This window comes from Aethalodelphis obliquidens, unplaced genomic scaffold, assembly GCF_003676395.1.
Source record: "Aethalodelphis obliquidens isolate GAN/ISIS:26980383/991018 unplaced genomic scaffold, ASM367639v1 scaffold89, whole genome shotgun sequence".
NCBI classification, from domain to species: Eukaryota; Metazoa; Chordata; class Mammalia; order Artiodactyla; family Delphinidae; genus Aethalodelphis; species Aethalodelphis obliquidens.
Genome location: NW_020838033.1, coordinates 6,402,765 through 6,423,118, shown reverse-complemented (window position 1 = coordinate 6,423,118; position 20,354 = coordinate 6,402,765). Strand labels below are relative to the sequence as shown.

Sequence of the window (20,354 nt, the reverse complement as noted above, 5' to 3'; positions counted from 1 at the left end):
AGGTTTGGTGGGACCAGCAACATAAGTGGATGCTGAGATGCTAAGCTGTGGAGCTCTCAGGGTCTTTATTTCCTTTAACAAGATACCGTATTTGTCTATTATCTTAGCTCTGTTGATAGTAAGCCAGGGCACCCAATATAACTGAAGGTAGCCAAAAGTCAGCTTGCCTTTATTTTGCCTATAGTTAGAACTATTAATTCATTGCTTCCTGCCAGGATAGACTTGGACAAGCAACTCAAAATTAGATGAGTTTCCATAACTTGTTAAACTGTGCAGGGTGTAGATGTGCTCAAAAATGAGTACTCTGAAAAGTCCCCCAAGATGGTTTGTGGCACTGTGATTTTACTATTCTCCATCAGCATTTTCTTAAAAAGCTGAAGCTGCCCTTTAGAAAGCATACTGCATTGTCTTTAAAAATGCCTTTCCTTAACCATTGGGCTTTAGAAACCCAAGAATCCCAAAACTTTTCTTAGACCTTTTCACTAAGAACCTTATGTAGAACTTGTATATGTGTTTTCATTTAATTAGTGCATCACATAGATTACCCAGGGCTCTAAAACAGAGTTTAATAAATTCTTCTGAGCCCTGAAAAACATGCCACTGTTCTGTTGATCTGTCAGTATTTTCCTTAGCTCAGTCTTTTCAAGTCATGTACAAGTTCATTTTCTCTTTTGAGTTTAGTTAATAACCTTTATGAGTCTGTTCTTTTTCTAGCATAAAGAAAGATTGGAACTCATAATATCTTGGTTGATTTCTACGTATCTGGTTCTCCTGTGTTACTTATGTAATTATTGTACAGGCTGCAACATCTATAGCTTGGCTTATCACGCAATATCTTAGCTGCTGTATTCTGCAGTACTATGTTTAGGGAATTACCTAATCGCTACCTCTACTCTGAATTGTTGAATTGTACCATTTGCCAGTGTGATGCATTGATGCCTCCTAGAGCCATTATGGTAGAGTGCAGGTAGTATTTGCATCTTCTCAAGGAGTGGTAGCCTCTATTATGTGGCTCTTTATGGACTTTATGGGACTTCTCTGGGTCCAGTGGTTAGGACTCTGTGCTCCCAATGCAGGGGGCCCAGGTTCGATCCCTGGTCAGGGAACTAGATCCCGCATGCCTCCCGCATGCTGCAACTAAAGATACCACATGCCGCAACAGAGGTCCCGCACATGGCAACGAAGATCCCCCATGCCACAACTAAGACCCAGCACCACCAAATAAATAAATAAATGTTTAAATGGGCTTTATATACAGAGCAGGTAGCTTTTTGATACCCCTGTCCCCTAAACTATAGAATTGTTGTCAAGTGCAATGTGGTAGTTCAAGCAACTATATAAGTGAAGAAGGACCCCTGGGTCTCCTTGACCAAACCTACCTACATTTACTTTCTCTGGTGGAAAAACCATGGGCTTTGCTACAGTTCAATTCTAGATCCAATATCACCTTTACTAGTTACTTGATTACTGTATGATCTGGGACAAGTCTCTACTGTAAAATGAAGGTAATACTTCAGGGTTGTGTAGACAGAGAGAACAATGCATGTTAAAGGACCTGGCCAGTAAAAAGTGCTCTCTAAGTGTCTGCTGGCTCACCATTCCCACTGCCTTTTCAGCTCCCTAAATCTTCTTTCCTGGCTCTCTTCAATGTCGGTATCTTCTCTACTCCCTTCCCCAGTCACCTCCCTTGCCATAATATTATGTCCTTTATGATAGCAGGGATTTTGTTTTCCTTTTCCACTGAATTTCTTGCATCTAGAACAATACTGGACATGTAGTAAATATTGGTTGTATCAGTGTGAATCACTGCTTTTAATAATCATCACCACAGCTATTTCTGCCCTCTTCCCTTTTTTCCATTCTACCTCTCTTTTGAGTCTTCTTTTGTCTTCTTCCTAAGGGAATGTTGATTTTCATGGACACCACCAGCCAATGGGAGCAGTATTTTCCTTTCTTAAGGAAGCTGACTCAGGACTTCCCTGGTGGCTCAGTGGGTAAAACTCCGTGCTTCCAATGCAGGGGGCCCGGGTTCGATCCCTGGTTGAGGAACTAGAATCCCTCATGCATTCCAGAACTAAGGGTCCGCATGCCACAACTAAGAGTCAGCATGCTGCAGCTAAGAAGCCCACATGCTGCAGCTAAGAAGCCCGCATGCTGCAGCTAAGACCCGGCGCAGCCTAAATAAATAAATGTTAAAATATTTATTAAAAAAAAAAGGAAGCTGACTCTGAACATGTTGCATATGATCTTCAAGTCTTCTTAGCCATATTCAGCGTCTGAGACAAACAACAAAATTGTTCTTTATCCAAAGCCATTCTAAAATCCTGAATGAGCCTCCTTCATTCCTTAGATGTCTAGTGAGCAGTGTGGTTATGCCAGATACTCTGTTGGGCATTGTGAATATAAAAAGGAGCATGTTTTCTTCCAGCCTTGAGGGGTTTTGTTTTTTATTTTATTTCATTTTATTTTATTTTATGTATTTATTTATGGCTGCGTTGGGTCTTCGTTGCTGTGCGTGGGCTTTCTCTAGTTGTGGTGAGCGGGGGGGGGGGGCTACTCTTCGTTGCGGCGCATGGGCTTCTCATTGCGGTGGCTTCTCATTGCGGAGCATGGGCTCTAGGCGCCCGGGCTTCAGTAGTTGTGGCGCACGGGGTTAGTTGCTCTGTGGCATGTGGGATCTTCCTGGACCAGGGCTCAAACCCGTGTCCCCTGTATCAGCAGGCAGATTCTCAACCACTGTGCCACCAGGGAAGTCCTGTGTACAAGTTTTATGTGGACTTATGTTTTCATTTCTCCTGGAAAGAAACCTAGGAGTAGAATTGCAGAGTCTTATGGTAACTCTTTGTTTAACATCCTGAGGAACTGCCGAACAGTTTTCCGAAGTGACTGCGTTGTTTTATATTTCCACCAGCAATGAATGAGGATTTCAGTTGCTCCACATCTTCGCCAATACTTATTATTATCTGTCTTTTTAATTAGGGCCATCATAGTGGGCATGAAGTGGCATCTCATTGTGGCTTTGATTTCCTTTTTCCTAATGACAAATGATATCGAGCATCTTTTCCTGTGCTTATTGACCATTTGTATATCTCCTTTGGAAAATATAGTTCTTCATATCCTTTGCCCATTTTTTAATTGGGTTATTTCTTTTTTATTGAATTTTAAGAGTTCTTCATATATTCTGGATACAAGTCCCTTATCAGATATATGATTAGCAGATATTTTCTCTCATTCTGTGGATTGTCCCTTCACTTTCTTCATAGTATTATTTGTAGCACCAAAGTTTTTAAGTTTGATGTAGTCTAGTGTACCCATTTTTTCTTTGGTTGCTTGTGTTTTTGCCATTTATTTATTTATGAAATCATAGCTTAACCCATGGTCACAGACATTTATAGTTTTAGTTCTTACATTTAGTTCTGTGATCCATTTTGAGTTAATTTTTCTGTATTGTGTGAGATAAGAGTCTATCTTCATTTTTTTGCATGTGGATATCTAGCTGTCCCAGCACTATTTGTTGATAAGGTTATTCCTTTTCCATTTAATTGTCTTGGTGCTATTGTTGAAAATCAACAATAGCATAGATGTATGTTTGTACTCTCATTCTATTCTATTTATGTATATGTTTATCCTTATGCTAGTATCATGCTGTCTTGATTACTGTAACTTTTGTATTGAGGTGCTGAGTTTTTAAACTAATTATAATCATTTTACTTGAACCACTTACCATTTATGTCTGATTATGCAGCATGAAATAATTATGAGTATATCATTAAATATGCCATATTAACTTTTAATAAGTTTTATTTGATCATAATAGTAAGCCATATGCATGTAAGTTCAGTTTTCATAGATCTTTGCTTATATAGTTTGTTTTCTGATTTTACAGCATCTAAAAACAATTAAAGAAGGCCATTGGTTGTAATTCACCTGCCATTACCTTTAAAATGGCTCTTAAGGGCAGTTGTGAGACTATCTTTTCATGGCTACTTGCTTTTTGAATATTCTCTCTGCAAAAAAAAAAAATGTAACTTGAGTTGTTCTTTTCATTCTTTAAAATGTATAGATTTTGTATGCTGAAACTTCTCAACCAGAAGAAAGGGCCTTCACAGTGTCCTTTGTGTAAGAATCATATAACCAAAAGGTATATAATTTGGGTAGTTGGGAGGTTGGAAGTGACAACAACAGGAAAAAGTAGAAATTCCTTAATAACATAGCTGGTATTCCTATCAAACCACTCATCAGTAGAAAAATATATAAAAAAGGGTGTTTAGCTGACAGGGTAAATTATTTCTAAAGTCATTTTTCTGAAAATTTTACAGTACATCTGCCTTATACAGGTACTAGCAATTCATTGCCTTTTTCTAATCCTTCTATATGATGCAAGAACTTGCAGTCTTATCTAATATAGGACTGTACCACCCTGCCCCCATTGTCCTGATCCTGCTTTTATTTTTCTTCCTTGCGTATATTTCTACTTATTTACACAAACACATATGCAATGCATTTATACATTGTGTGTCCCTCTGGCCAGGATGTAAGTTCTATTAGGGCACTGGCTTTGTCTCAGTCAACACTGTTTTTCCAATGTTTGACACATAGTAGTCACTCAGATATGTAAATGAATAAATAAATTATATTGTCCTACAACTGTCCTAAACCAAAATCTCTCTTTGGACATTGTTATCTATCTGTGATTTTGAAATAATGTAATCATCATTTGGCAGAAATCCCTGAGAGCTAGAAGTGGCACTTTGGGTGGATGGGATTCAGATGTTAAGAATAATAAGTTCTCTATGCAGTGGATTTATATCTACTGTGGATTCAAAGTACTATTATTTTAGATAATTATAGGCTTTTGGTAAGTTTGAATGGCCAAAAATAATTATAAAAACAATCAATATGCTATGTGGTTTATTCTGCTGTCAGTGATGTTTTGATTAGTGTAATGTCACTAATAGCTCTGTTCTTTCCATATAGTTTTTTAACTGTTGCTACTTCTTTTTTTATTTGTTCACATGTCTTTCCTTATTTTAGTGTCCTTAAAAAGTTGGTAATCTTTTGCTAAGTGTGTCTTTCAAACAATTTACTTTCAGAAGCCTACAAGAAAGTACAAGATTTAGTCAGCTTGTTGAAGAGCTATTGAAGATCATTCATGCTTTTGAGCTTGACACAGGATTGCAGAGTAAGTGTTGCATAACCCCAGGGGCCAATGCTCAAGTGGCCATCTATTAAAATGGAAGTTGGTGGAATTATTTTATTTGAATAGGTGGTAAGACCTTTTGGTCTAGGTTAACTTTAGCTCTTTATCTGTAATCTTTTTTTTTTTTTTTTTTTCCTCCGGTTCGTGGGCCTCTCACTGTTGTGGCCTCTCCCATTGCGGAGCATAGGCTCCGGACGCGCAGGCTCAGCGGCCATGGCTCACAGGCCCAGCCGCTCCGTGGCATGTGGGATCTTCCCGGACCAGGGCACGAACCCGTGTCCCCAGCATTAGCAGGCGGACTCTCAACCACTGCGCCACCAGGGAAGCCCTTGTAATCTATTTTTTAAATCATTCCCACTGGTCTCACACCTTATTTTATCCATCCTAATATGCACGTTTTTTATTTGCACATCTCCAGAATTGGGAGCAGTTTACCATTAATGGTGTGTCATTGTTTAATTTAGTGTTTTCTTTCTTAGTGGTACAGAAAATAATGGTGCATTTTATATCACTGGTATTTTAGTTTCAGTGAAATATGGTATTAGTAGGCAAATTTGTTAGTATTAAGGTAGGAAAAAAAGGAGTAGAAATAACTTTGGTCTATGTGTTCGTTTCCTAGGAGTAGAACATCTGAAGTTCATTTTTTAAAAAAGTATAGGCAACCTTTAATGCATTGTTTTTGTTTTTTTGTTTTTTTGCGGTACACGGGCCTCTCACTGTTGTGGCCTCTCCCGTTACGGAGCACAGGCTTCGGACGCGCAGGCTCAGCGGCCATGGCTCACGGGCCCAGCCACTCCGCGGCATGTGGGATCCTCCCGGACCAGGGCACGAACCCGTGTCCCCTGCATCGGCAGGCGGACTCTCAACCACCGCGCCACCAGGGGAGCCCTAATGCATTGTTTTAATATTGTACAACAAAGAGCATACACAGGCTTTCTCTTGGTTCTTTGCTTACAATTAATATTTTTTTCTAACTGCAAAAGTAATGTTTTCCTTTGTAATTCACAGTTGCAAACAGTTATAACTTTTCAAAAAAGGAAAATAACTCTTCTGAGCATCTAAAGGAGGAAGTTTCTATCATTCAAAGTATGGGCTACCGAAACCGGGCCAAAAAACTTCAACAGAGTGAACCTGAAAATCCTACCTTGGTAAGGCCATTTTTGTGTATTCTGATAACATCCCTTTATTGAGCACTGTGAGTTGGTGAGTGTGCTAGATGCTTATGGATTTACATAAAAAGTCAGTAAACAAGGGAAGATGGTAAATTAAGGGGCCAAACAAGAGTTAGAGGAGACGAGAGAAGGTCCCCGGTTTTAGTGCTTTGTTCATTCTGATGAACGTATTTTTCTTCATATCTGTCTAAGATAGACACAAGGACACTGATGGTCAGCTTGCTAGTTTTTAAAATAACCATCTTATGGCAGTTCTCCAGGGACATGGACATATCTTCTGTTTTATTTCCTCTGAAAAGTTGCCTGGAAAAAAAAAAATCGGTTTTTAACATTTGAAAATTGCTTCAAGTTAAAAGTGTAATTGTCAAAGAAAATGCAGAGATTTGCGCTGTTGTTATTCATATGTGAATGAATAATGAAGATCTTAAAAATGATAGTTCTCTGGCGCAGTGGGTATGAGTCTGCCTGTCAATGCAGGGGACATGGGTTCGAGCCCGGGTCTGGGAAGATCCCACATGCTGTGGAGCAACTAAGCCAGTGAGCCACAACTACTGAGCCTGCACTCTAGAGCCCGAGAGCCTAGAGCCTGTGCTTCACAACAGGAGGAGCCACCGCAATGAGGAGCCAGGGCACCACAGCGAAGAGTGGCCCCCGCTCACTACAACTAGAGAAAGCCCACGCGCAGCAAAGACCCAATGCAGCCAAAAATAAATAAATAAATAAATAAATTTAAAAAAAAAAAAGTTCTCATAGTACCAGCATTCACTTTTCGGTAGATGTTGAAGGGCTTAAAAAGAAGAAGGAAAGCTTCAACAGAGTAAGGTCCCGTTTCTAAATATTCTCTCCTGTACTGAATATTCTTAGGCTTGCTGGGTTTTCTTTTTTTTTTTTTGCAGTACACGGGCCTCTCACTGTGGTGGCCTCACCCGTTGCGGAGCACAGGCTCCGGACGCGCAGGCTCAGCGGCCATGTCTCTCGGGCCCAGCCGCTCCACGGCATGTGGGATCTTCCCGGACCGGGGCACAAACCCGTGTCCCCTGCATCGGCAGGCAGACTCTCAACCACTGCGCCACTAGGGAAGCCCATTGCTGGGTTTTCTTTATTTTCATTTATCCTTTTTAAAAATTTACTTTGGGGCTTCCCTGGTGGTGCGGTGGTTAAGAACCCACCTGCCAATGCAGGGGACACGGGTTTGAGCTCTGGTCCGGGAAGATCCCACATGCCGCGGAGTAACTAAGCCGGTGCACCACAACTACTGAGCCTGCTCTCCAGAGCCTGTGAGCCACAACTACTGAGCCTGTGTGCCACAACTACTGAGCCTGCGCTCTAGAGCCTGTGAGCCACAACTACTGAGCCCACATGCCACAACTACTGAAGCCCCCGCGCCTAGAGCCCGTGCTCCGCAACAGGAGAAGCCGCCACAATGAGAAGCCTGCACACGCAACGAAGAGTAGCCCATGTAGCCCCCGCGCACCGCAACTAGAGAAAGCCCGAGCGCAGCAACGAAGACCCAATGCAGCCAAAACTAAATAAATAAATAAAAAAGAAAGAAAGACAAAAACAAAATCAAAAAGAAAAAAAATGCTTTCCTTATCTTTAAAAATATTACACAGATAATACATATTTATTTTAGAAAAATTTAGAACAACAGAGAGAGGGGAAAAGTATTCAAAGCACACAAAACTCATACATTCTGGTGTGTAGTCTGTGAAATGTTTTTTCTGAGGTGTCATAAATGTTAGCTAATTGATAATGGTCTATTTGTTTTGTCCATGGCTTTGAGTTTCTGTTAAGAAGAAAAAAGCACAGAACTGGCCAACAATTTGTTGATCATTCTTTACTGCTTAGCAGGAAACCAGTCTTAGTGTCCAGCTCTCTAACCTTGGAATTGTGAGATCTCTGAGGACAAAGCAGCAGATACAACCTCAGAATAAGTCCGTCTACATTGAATTGGGTAAGAGTCTCAGATTTTGTAAGTTTAGAATAATGGTTGCTGGATTCCTTGTCTAGGAGTTTTACCAAAAACCGTGGTCACAATTTATACAGTGGCAGGGAGCTCTGGGAAGTGAAAATAAAATAATTTTACTAGCCTTATGATGTGTTATAAATAATGTAAAAGATGCAGGTCTCACCTTGAAGAACCTTCCTTTGTAAAGAGAGCAAAAGAAAGGGTGTCTGGTTATAAGTATGTGTAAATATACTTTGGAAATATGGAGAGTAGGGCTAAGAAAGAATGTGATGAGTGGGCTACAGCATTTGGAGGGATCTAAGATAACTTGTACTAGACTAGAAAGACTTAAGAACAGCTGAGCTCAGTTCAAGCAGGTCTCTCTATGTCTTATCGTTTAGAGTATATTTATAATTGGAAAGAACGGCCCTCCTTTGAGCTCCCAAGCACTAATGTTTGACATAGCACTTGTCATATTCTTTCAAAATTTCTTGTGTCTTTTCCCCTTTTAAGATCATAAGTTCCTAGACAACAGGTATTGCCTCATAAAAATAATCAAAATAATTATAATAGAGAATATTTAGGAGCACCTACTGTAGTGCACGCACTGGTGTGTTTTACTTGTGTAACTCATTTAAGATGCATGACAAACCTGAGATGATTACTACTATTATACTTATTTTACAGATGAGGGAATTAAGGCACAGAGAGGTTAAGAAATTTTGCCAAGGTTGTAAAGCTAGTAAGTGAAAGGGTCATGATTCAAACCTGTGCTTATGACCACTTCTCTGTATTGCCTGACATGTATCATTGTGTCTGCCATGTAGTGGGTGCTCAGTAAATATTTCTTGAAGATATGTTTTGCAACAAGTGTATTTTTTGAGTTTAAGCCTTTCAATAAAAATCCTTTTATTGATTTGTTATTTGGGGGTATTTGGGGAATTTTTTTAGGATCTGATTCTTCTGAAGATACAGTTAATAAGGCCAGTTATTTCAGGTGAGTCAAAGAGAGCCTTTTTCTATGAAACTGGCATTTTTGTATCTAGTTAATATTAAGGATTGATATTTCTTTAGGTTAGAATCATGGCATTGGAATAGACCTTAAAGACCATCTACTTTAATCTCCTCATTTTATAGCTGAGAAAATATCCTTTTTTAAAATATTTATTTATTTGTTTGTTTGTTTTTGGTTGCATTGGTTCTTTGTTGCTGCGCACGGACTTTCTCTAGTTGCTGCGAGCGGGGGCTACTCTTCAGTGCAGTGCGCGGGCTTCTCATGGCGGTGGCTTCTCTTGTTGCAGAGCACGGGCTCTAGGTGCGCAGGCTTCAGTAGTTGTGGCATACGGGTTCAGTAGTTGTGGCTCACGGGCTCTAGAGCACAGGCTCAACAGTTGTGGCACACGGGCTTAGCTGCTCAGTGGCATGTGGGATCTTCCCGGACCAGGGCTCGAACCCGTGTCCCCTGCATTGGCAGGCGGATTCTTTTTTTTTTAACATCTTTATTGGGGTATAATTGCTTTACAATGGTGTGTTAGTTTCTGCTTTATAACAAAGTGAATCAGTTATACATATACATATGTTCCCATATCTTTTTCCTCTTGCGTCTCCCTCCCTCCCACCCTCCCTATCCCACCCCTCCAGGCAGTCACAAAACACCAAGCTGATCTCCCTGTGCTATGCAGCTGCTTCCCACTAGCTATCTACCTTACGTTTGGTAGTGTATATATGTCCATGCCTCTCTCTCGCTCTGTCACAGCTTACCCTTCCCTCTCTCCATATCCTCAAGTCCATTCTCTAGTATGTCTGTGTCTTTATTCCTGTCTTACCCCTAGGTTCTTCATGACATTTTTTTTTCTTAAATTCCATATATATGTGTTAGCATATGGTATTTGTCTTTCTCTTTCTGACTTACTTCACTCTGTATGACAGACTCTAGGTCTATCCACCTTGTTACAAACAGCTCAATTTTGTTTCTTTTTATGGCTGAGTAATATTTCATTATATATATGTGCCACATCTTCTTTATCCATTCATCCGATGATGGACACTTAGGTTGTTTCCATCTCTGGGCTATTGTAAATAGAGCTGCAATGAACATTTTGGTACATGACTCTTTTTGAATTATGGTTTTCTCAGGGTATATGCCCAATAGTGGGATTGCTGGGTCATATGGTAGTTCTGTTTGTAGTTTTTTAAGGAACCTCCATACTGTTCTCCATAGTGGCTGTACCAATTCACATTCCCACCAGCAGTGCACAAGTGTTCCCTTTTCTCCACACCCTCTCCAGCATTTATTGTTTGTAGATTTTTTGATGATGGCCATTCTGACTGGTGTGAGATGATACCTCATTGTAGTTTTGATTTTCATTTCTCTAATGATTAATGATGTTGAGCATTCTTTCATGTGTTTGTTGGCAGTTTGTATATCTTCTTTGGAGAAATGTCTATTTAGGTCTTCGGCAGGCGGATTCTTAACCATTGCACCACCAGGGAAGTCCAGAAAATATCCTTTTTGCTTCGCTGGTTGGTTTCTTAGTAAAGAGTTTGAAAGAGTTTAAAGTAACAGTAGAACTATGCACAGACTTGCTTCCAGCAGATGGTTGTGCCCTAGCTTAGTTCGTCGTGTATGATAGTGTTGACTCAGTGATAATTGTGGCTGTTGAAAACATTAGAGTACTCAGTTTTCAGTTCTTTCCTTCCTCTGTTCCTTAATTCCATCTGTAACTCAAACTTTGTCTACATAAATTAAACCATAATCTACAAGCAGCCCCCAACTGGGTTGTCAAATTGCTTTCATTAGGAATTATTGCTTGACCCTAAGATCTGTGATGGTGTCATTGCCAATCAGATTTTGTTTGCAAATTACTTTTTCCTGATCTCTCAATTGGGAGAAAATGATTTTTAGCCTGGAAAGAAGCACAGAAGGCAGTGCTGCAAAGTGGTGTGCTTTTGCATTCTATTGGAATGTCTGTTCCATCCCAGTGCTCCCTTTGTTTAGATAACTTTGTACTTGTATTCTCATTAAGATATATTTTAAGTTTTGTTGGTTTTCTCTTTACTGTCTTTTAGCTATTATTTGGCCATCATTTAAATTTTAGTTCTCATTTGTATGTCCATAAAGCAATGTTCTATGTTACTGCTGTGATTTTTGTGACTGTATGTTCTCAGTCTTTGACTGTTTCATTTTGACTAGAAGTTACTAAAGCACAGATTTCAAAAAGTGAATCAAATTGATAACCCTTATTGCAACTCTACCTAGAGGAGCTAAAATACTTGATTATGTGACAGCTATTTGCGCATATAAACCACTGTTTCTCACTAAGGCTTCTGTCTTTTCCCTATAGTGTAGGAGACCATGAATTGTTAGAAATCACCCCTCAAGGAGCCAAGGCTGAAGCCAGTTTGAATCGTGCAAAAAAGGGTAATGGCAAGTCTTCCAACTTAACGGGCACTAAAGAAAGAATAGGTAGATGCGGTACTGTAATTAGATTATTCTGAAGAACCATTTGGGACGTTTATAATTCACAACATTTCTTGGCAGAGTTAGAATATCGTTCTTTCTCAGATGTCATGGTACAGCCTGACAATGACACTAGACTGATATGGTTATAATAGTACCCTATGTAATTGGTTGTTGCCTTTACTTTTTTTTTTTTTTTTTTTTTTTCTTTTTTGCGGTATGCGGGCCTCTCACTGTTGTGGCCTCTCCTGTTGCGGAGCACAGGCTCCGGACGCGCAGGCTCAGCGGCCATGGCTCACGGGCCCAGCCGCTCCACGGCATGTGGGATCTTCCCAGACCGGGGCATGAACCCGTGTCCCCTGCGTCGGCAGGCGGACCCTCAACCACTGCGCCACCAGGGAAGCCCTGCCTTTACTTTTAACTGCTGTGTTTTTATTTCATACTTTGCATACTGGTATTTAGATAGAGGGAGTATGAGTCTGAAGATAGAACAGAAGCACTATATGTCTGATGCCCAAACTGTGCTTTTTTTTTTTGATTGAAGTAGAGTTGATTTACAATATTGTGTTTTCTGCTGTACAGCAAAGTGATTCAGTTTTACACATATATACATGTTTTGTAATATTATTTTCCATTATGGTTTATCACAGGATATTGAATATAGTTCCCTGTGCTATACAGTAGGATCGTATTATTTATCCATTCTATATATACTAGTTTGCATCTGCTAACCCCAAACTCCCCCTTCATCTCTCCCCCACCTTCCCTCCCCCTTAGCAACCACATGTCTGTTCTCCATGTCTGTGAGTCTCAAACTGTGCTTTTAATTCACTGTTAGAGTTTAGCAAAATAGGAGGTATGGTTTATGAGTAGGGAGAATTCTGAAATTAAAACTCTAATTATTTTGAGTGGAAATAATGAGAGTCTAGATACATAGGAATTGAGCAGAAGAATATGAGCTACGTCTTCAGTACACTTGATAGTTGAGGTTTCTCTAAGAATAGCCAGTTCCTTCATTCCCCCTCAACCAAGTTGTATTAAGTACCTATTTTTTTCATAATAATTCAGTTTTTAAGCACCTTGTTTTTTTTTCCAGCTGCTTGTGAGTTTTCTGAGAAGGACATAACAAAGGCTGAACATCATCAATTCAGTAATAAAGATTTGACCACCACTGAGAAGCATGAAACTGAGAAGCATCCAGAAAAGTATCAGGGTATTTTTGTTTCAAACTTGCATGTGGAGCCATGTGGCACAGATACTCATGCCAGCTCATTACAGCATGAAAACAGCAGTTTATTACTCACTAAAGACAGAATGAATGTAGAAAAGGCTGAATTCTGTAATAAAAGCAAACAGCTTGTCTTAGGAAAGAGCCAACAGAGCAGATGGGCTGAAAGTAAGGACACATGTAATGATAGGCAGACTCCCAGTACAGAGAAAAAGGTAGTTCTGAATGCTGATCCCCTATATGGGAGAAAAGAGCTGAATAAGCAGAAACCTGCCTCCTCTGACAGTCCTAGAGATTCCCAAGAGTTTCCTTGGATAACACTGAATAGCAGCATACAGAGAGTTAATGAATGGTTTTCCAGAAGTGACGAAATGCTAACTTCTTACGACTCACGTGATGGGGCATTTGAATCAAACACTGAAGTAGCTCGTGCAGTGGAAGTTCCAAAGGAAGTTGATGGATATTTGGGTTCTTCAGAGAAAATAGACTTAATGGCCAGTGATCCTCATGGTGCTTTAATACATGAAAGAGTCCACTCCAAACCAGTAGAGAGTAATATTGAAGATAAAATATTTGGGAAAACCTATCAGAGGAAGACAAGCCTCCCTAACTTGAGCCGCATAGCTGAAGATCTAATTATAGGAGCATCTACTGTAGAACCTCAGATAACACAAGAGCGCCCCCTCACAAAAAAACTAAAGCGTAAAAGGAGAAGTACATCAGGCCTTCATCCTGAGGATTTTATCAAGAAAGTCGATTTGGCAGTTCTTCCAAAGACTCCTGAAAAAATAATTGAGGGAACTGACCAAACAGAGCAGAATGGTCATGGGATAAATATTACTAGTAATGGTCATGAGACTGAAATGAAAGGTGGTTATGTTCAGAAAGAGAAAAACGCTAACCTAACAGAATCATTGGAAAAAGAATCTGCTTTCAGAACTAAGGCTGAACCTATAAGCAGCAGTATAAGCAATATGGAACTAGAATTGAATATCCATAGTTCAAAAGCACCTAAAAATAGGCTGAGGAGGAAGTCCTCTACCAGGAACATTCATGCACTTGAACTAGCAGTCAGTAGAAACCCAAGCCCACCTAATCATACTGAACTACAAATTGATAGTTGTTCTAGCAGTGAAGAGATGAAGAAAAAACATTCCAGCCAAATGCCAGTCAGGCACGGCAAAAAGCTTCAATTCATGGGAGATAAAGAACCTACAACTGGAGCCAAGAAGAGTGACAAGCCACACAAACAAATAACTAAGAGACTTGCCAGTGACACTTACCCAGAACTAAATTTAACAAACATACCTGTTTTTTTTACTCACTGTTCTGGTTCTAATAAACTTCAAGAGTTTGTTAATCCTAGCCTTCAAAGAGAGGAGAGCCTAGGAACAATTCAAGTGTCAAATAATACCAAAGACCCCAAAGATCTGACATTAAGTAGAGGAAAAGGTTTGCAAATTGAAAGAGCTGTAGAGAGTACCAGTATTTCCTTGGTACCTGATACTGATTATGGCACTCAGGATAGTATCTCATTACTGGAAGCTGACACCCTAGGGAAGGCAAAGACAGCACCAAATCAACATGTGAGTCTGTGTGCAGCAATTGAAAGCCCCAAGGAACTTATCCCTGGTTGTTCTAAAGATATTAGAAACGACACAGAGGACTTTCAGGATCCACTGGGACATGACGTTAACCACATTCAGAAGGCGAGCATAGAAATGGAAGAGAGTGAACTTGATACACAGTATTTGCAGAATATGTTCAAGGTTTCAAAGCGTCAGACGTTTGCTCTGTTTTCAAATCCAGAAAAGGAATGTGCAACAGTCTGTGCCCACTCTGGGTCCTTAAGGGAACAAAGCCCAAGAGTCCCTCTTGAATGCAGACAAAGAGAAGAAAATCAGGGAAAGAGTGAGTCTAAAATCAAGCATGTGCGGGCAATTAATACAACCGTGGACTTCCCTGTCGCTGGTCAAAAAGATAAGAAGCCGAGCGATCATGCCAAACGTAGCCCAGAAAGAGTAACTAGGCTTTGTCAGTCATCACAGTTCAGAGGCAACAAAACTGAGCTCATTATTGCAAATAAACATGGGATTTCACACAACCCATATCTTATACCATCACTTTCTCCCATCAGGTCATCTGTTAAAACTATATGTAAGAAAAACCTGCCAGAGGAAAAGTTTGAGGAACCTGTAATGTCACCTGAAAGAGCAATGGAAAACGAGAGCATCGTTCAAAGTACAGTGCGCACAATTAGCCAAAATAACAGTCGAGAAAGCACTTTTAAAGAAGTCAGCTCAAGCAGTATTAATGAAGTAGGTTCCAGTACTAATGAAGTAGGCTCTAGTATTAATGAAGTAGGTTCCAGTGGTGAAAACATTCAAGCAAAACTAGATAGAAACAGAGGACCTAAATTAAGTGCTTCGCTCAGATTAGGTCTTATGCAACCCGAAGTCTATAAGCAAAGTCTTCCTGTAAGTAACTGTCAACTTCCTGAAATAAAAAGGCAAGGAGAAAATGAAGGCACACTTCAGGCTGTTAATGAAGATTTCTCCCCATGTCTAAATCCAGATAACCTAGAACAACCTATGGGAAGAAGCCATGCTTCTCAGGTTTGTTCTGAGACACCTGATGAGTTGTTAAATGATGACAAAATAAAGGAAAGCAACTTTGCTGAAAGTGACATTGAGGAAAGATCTGCTGTTTTTAGCAAAAGTGTCCAAAAAGGAGAATTCAGAAGGAGCCCTGGCCCTTTAGCCCATCATACATCTTTGGTTCAGGGTCACGAAAGAGGGGCTGAGTCCTCAGAAGAGAATGTGTCTAGTGAGGATGAAGAGCTTCCTTGCTTCCAACACTTATTTGGTAAAGTAACCAATACACTGTCTCCATCTACCAGACATAATGCTGTTGCCACAGAGGGTCTATCTAAGGAAACAGAGGAGAACCTAATATCATTGAAGAATAGTTTAAATGACTGTAGTGACCACGTAACATCGGCAAAGGCATCCCAGGAACATCACCTTCATGAGGAAGCGAGATGTTCTGATAGCTTATTTTCTTCACGGTGCAGTGCAGTGGAAGACTTGACCGCTAATACAAACACCCAGGATCCTTTCTTGATGTTTGATCCTCTTTCCAAACAAGTGGGGCATCAGTCTGAAAACCAGGAAGTTCTGAGTGACAAGGAATTGGTTTCAGATGATGACGAAAGGGAAACTGGCTGGGAAGAAGATAATCACCAAGAAGAGCAGAGTGTGGATTCAGACTTAGGTATTGGAACCAGGTTTTTGTGTTTGCCCCCGTCTATTTTATAGAAATGAACTAAATGTTTATGCCTTTGGGGGAGCACATTTTACGAGTTTCCAAGTACAATGAAAGTAACTGCTTCTTAAACTTTAAACATGTTCCTCCCAAGGTGCTTTTCCTCAAAAGTCCTTTACTCAGCTAGAACATCTTTTCTATTTGAATGAGATTTAATGCCCTAATTATTGGTGGACTTGCTTCTGGTTTTCATCCTTACGATTCCTAAGAGGAAATCTGGTGTCCCTAAACAAAGAGTGTAATCATTTTGTGTGACATGAAAGTGAAGTTTGTCCTGTCAATGAGAAGAAACAGGTACTGCAAGTTGGAGTATTGGCTGTCTGTTTTTACATCTTAATCTATTTTTATTATCATTTAAGGTGAAGCAGCATCCGAGTATGAGAGTGAAACAAGCCTCTCTGAAGACTGTTTGGGGCTGTCCTCTCAGAGCGATATCTTAACCACTCAGGTAAAAGCACATGGGGATGTGTGTGTGGTGTTCTCAGTGCTGTGCATCCCACATTCTTACATTTGCTTATATAACCTCTTAGAATTAATGGTATAACAGTTGTGTGTGGGACCTTGTCTCCTCAAATTGGATTGTAAGCACCGAGATGGAACACATTACCTCCTACTTCATACACACACATACACACATGTACGTACCAACATGCTCACTGCAGAACACTAAATACTGAATTTAATGAATAAGTGAAACCTTCAAAACCCATTTGCCCTATAGCAAAAACACATATGAAAGCACTACTGTATCAAATAGAGGGGTGTGTTTCTTCTCAGTACCAAATTGACACCTACAGAGTTCTCTTCCTGTTAGACACTATCTAGCCTTTCACTGTTTGGTGGATACTTCTTTTTGTTTTTTCTTTTTAAATCGTATAGTTATTTGTTCTTCAGTGCCTGTAAGTCATCTTTTTTCTTTAAAAAGTACACAATGTTACTTCTTGCTCCTAGTGGTCAATATCCAATATTTTGGTGACTTGTGAGGGGGGTAACAGCTTTGTCATATCTACATTTGGTAACATGAATATTTCAGTACTCCAGGCAGAATAGTCTCCTAGAAAAAGCATTCTGTACCACAGCATCTAAAAATTAACATCATATTCCTCACAGAACCTGGCTCTGTCTCCTAATTTTTATGTTGTAGGAGTGGCACCAAAATTTTCTAAGTTCTCACATTCAAAACTTCAGGCTCATTCAGCTTTTTTTTCTCCCTTCCTTCCTTCCTTCTTCCCTTCCTTCCTTCCGTTGCGCCAGGTCTTTAGTTGTGCCATGTGGGATTTTCTAGTTGCAGCATGTGGGATCTAGTTCCGTGACCAGGGATCGAACCCAGGCCCCCTGCATTGGGAGCGCAGAGTCTTAACCACTGGACCACCAGGGAAGACCCTCAACTTATTTTTTTAGAATATTGACACAGTGGTTGCTGGTGGTAATGGTGAGAGTTCTGTACCTGGCTGTGTTACTCTAGGCAATTTACTTATCATCTCTGAACTATAGTATGTACATTCTTAAAATGGAGATACCTGGACCACCTTGAATCATCCTGCCATGACTTCTTTTTCTCACCTAAACCTTAAATACACCTTCAGCTGCTAGCAAAAAGTGACATTTTTTCCTGAACTTCCTGAAATTCCAGATTAGATAAAACTGAGAAAAACCGATAGTCTTATAATATTGTATATGTGCATCATAAAAAACTTAGAAAATACAGATAAATAAAAATCATGCCTGACAGTCCAGTGGTTAAGACTCCGTGCTTCCACTGCAGGGGCACGGGTTCCATCCCTGTTGGGGAACTAAGATCCCACGTGCTGCAGAGCAACTAAGCCTGTGCGCCGCTATTACTGAGCTTGCGCAGCACAGCTAGAGAGCCCACTTGCCACAATGAAAGATCCTGCATGCCCCAAGTAAGACCCAACACAACCAAAACTTAAAAAAAAAAAAAAAAAGAGATTGGTTTGGTAAATGTTAACATTTATCTCTGGTATGATATACAAAAGATAGGTAATAGTTGTTGCCTTCAGGTGGGGAAATAGATGATTGGGAGAAGGAGAAGGAGGAAGCCTTACTTTTCTCTGAATATCCTTTTGTGCCTTGAATTTTATACCATGAACTTGTATTAATTATTTTTAAAATTAAATTCTATGCATTAAAAATCATTACTATTAACTTATTGGTATATATTCTTTCTTCTTCCTATTGTACACAGGGGTGTGTGTGTGTGTATACCTTATCTTTAAAAAACATTCAGATGGTACTCTACATACTTACATTGTTTTTACTATGTCACTAAATTTTCTTCAATGAATTTATTTTTAACTACTATATAGTATTCTTTCCTTGTGTACACCATGATTTATTCAACCTATTGCTGAATATGAGGGTTTCAGGGCAAGAGACACAGTTTGCTACCATGTACAGCACTGTATTATTATCTTAAAAAAAATTTATTTGGTTGCACCGGGTCTTAGTTGCAGCAGGCGGGCTCCTTAGTTGCAGCTTGCCGGCTCCTTAGTTGTGGCGTGCGAACTCTTATTTGTGGCATGCATGTGGGATGTAGTTCCCTGACCAGGGATCGAACCCAGGCCCCCTGCATTGGAAGTGCAGAGTCTTATCCACTGCGCCACTAGGGAAGTCCCTGTAGTATTATCTTGATAACTAAATATTTGCCCACATCCCCAATGACTTCCTTAGTATAAATTCCTAGGACTGGAATTTTTCTGTTTGGTACATGTTATTAAATTGTCCTTTAGAAAGACTGAACCAAGCTGTGCTCTTCTAGCCCCTGTGGTACTTGGTAGCTCCCATTTTCCTATACCTTTGCCAACACTGGGTAGTATCCAGTTCTAAACTTCTGAGTCTTGGCATTGCTATGAGGACTATAGATAGAGGACTTGTCTTCTACTGCCTATTTTCAACACAGAGCAAATCCCTCCAGGACTGAAGCCTGCTGGAGTCAGGAAGAAACCTCTGAGACCACTGCCTGTTCTGTGCCTGAATTGTCACCTGTATTCTCCACTTCTGCAGGATTGCCATGGTGACTAAATTAATGAAAAGATTTTGGAGTCCTTTTCTTTTTTGGCTGTGCTGCACAGCTTGCAGGATCTTAGTTCCCCAGCCAGGGATCGAACCTGTGCCTCCTGCGGTGGAAGTGCAGAGTCCTAACCACTAGACCGTCAGGGAATTCCCTAGGAGGCCTTTTCTCTGTTTGCAATTACTATGATCCTTTCTCAGTGTGGATTTGGGGCTCTGTCAACGTGACTTTCACCTTTTTATCCCTTGTGTTTTAGAGTTGTAGTGTTCGGTTTCTGATTCCATCTGCCTTAGCCATATTGTATAATATTTGACATTCAATAAACTACCTCCTTGTTTTCTATATTTCTGATCTTGTTCCCAGAGATATATGTCTATTTGTTCAAGATTCATTTTATAACCTGTTTTTATCAAGCATCTACCCAAAACAGAGCCAAAGTCAGATTTCAGGGCTAACTTAAATCTAGAGTAGCTCCAACAAGCAAAATGATTGAAGTGGGATCTTTTCCCAAGGTCTGTTTACACAGAACTGGGGAGACATATATAGGAGATAAATCCTAATTTGGTATCATTAGTATCTGTGCTTTATCAAAGACTGATTAACTATATTTATTCATTAATTCATTTCTGCATTAAACATTTACTAAATGCTTACTGCCTGCTGGGTGTTAGGGATACAAAAATGATTAAGGAAGGATTCCATCCATCTGGGAGGAACATTCCACTTCGGTATACTAATGCACTAGCAGTATAAATGAAGCACTGAGGGGTCATCTGTTCCTGACAGGAGATGTATTATTGGTGGGGACTTCTGAAGGAGATATTCAAGCTGGACCTTAAAAGATGAGAATTTTTTCCAGGTGGAAAGAGAAGAGAGGCAGTAAATCAAGGCAAAGGCACGGAGGCGTGAAATCATGCCCAGGAAACACAGAGTTGTCCCATGTGACTGGAAAACAGGGCATACGTGGTGGTTTTGGGGAGAAACAAGAGAT

The 20,354-nt window shown here is 40.1% G+C and overlaps 1 protein-coding gene across 9 annotated transcripts in view; it reads left to right on the top strand.

The window, feature by feature from the left end:
- BRCA1 (BRCA1 DNA repair associated) overlaps positions 1-20,354 on the top strand; it is a 64,384-nt gene that overhangs the window by 13,710 nt on the left and 30,320 nt on the right. For 5 of the 9 annotated variants that reach the window (XM_027094658.1, XM_027094654.1, XM_027094655.1 and 2 more), the window contains exons 4-11: positions 4,064-4,141; positions 5,094-5,182; positions 6,209-6,348; positions 8,221-8,326; positions 9,272-9,317; positions 11,665-11,741; positions 12,877-16,281; positions 16,692-16,780. In XM_027094658.1, the coding sequence (XP_026950459.1) occupies positions 4,064-4,141; positions 5,094-5,182; positions 6,209-6,348; positions 8,221-8,326; positions 9,272-9,317; positions 11,665-11,741; positions 12,877-16,281; positions 16,692-16,780 (4,030 nt within the window). The remainder of the gene's footprint in view (positions 1-4,063; positions 4,142-5,093; positions 5,183-6,208; positions 6,349-8,220; positions 8,327-9,271; positions 9,318-11,664; positions 11,742-12,876; positions 16,282-16,691; positions 16,781-20,354) is intronic. The other 4 variants (XM_027094662.1, XM_027094660.1, XM_027094657.1 and 1 more) reach the window with 3 other exon arrangements.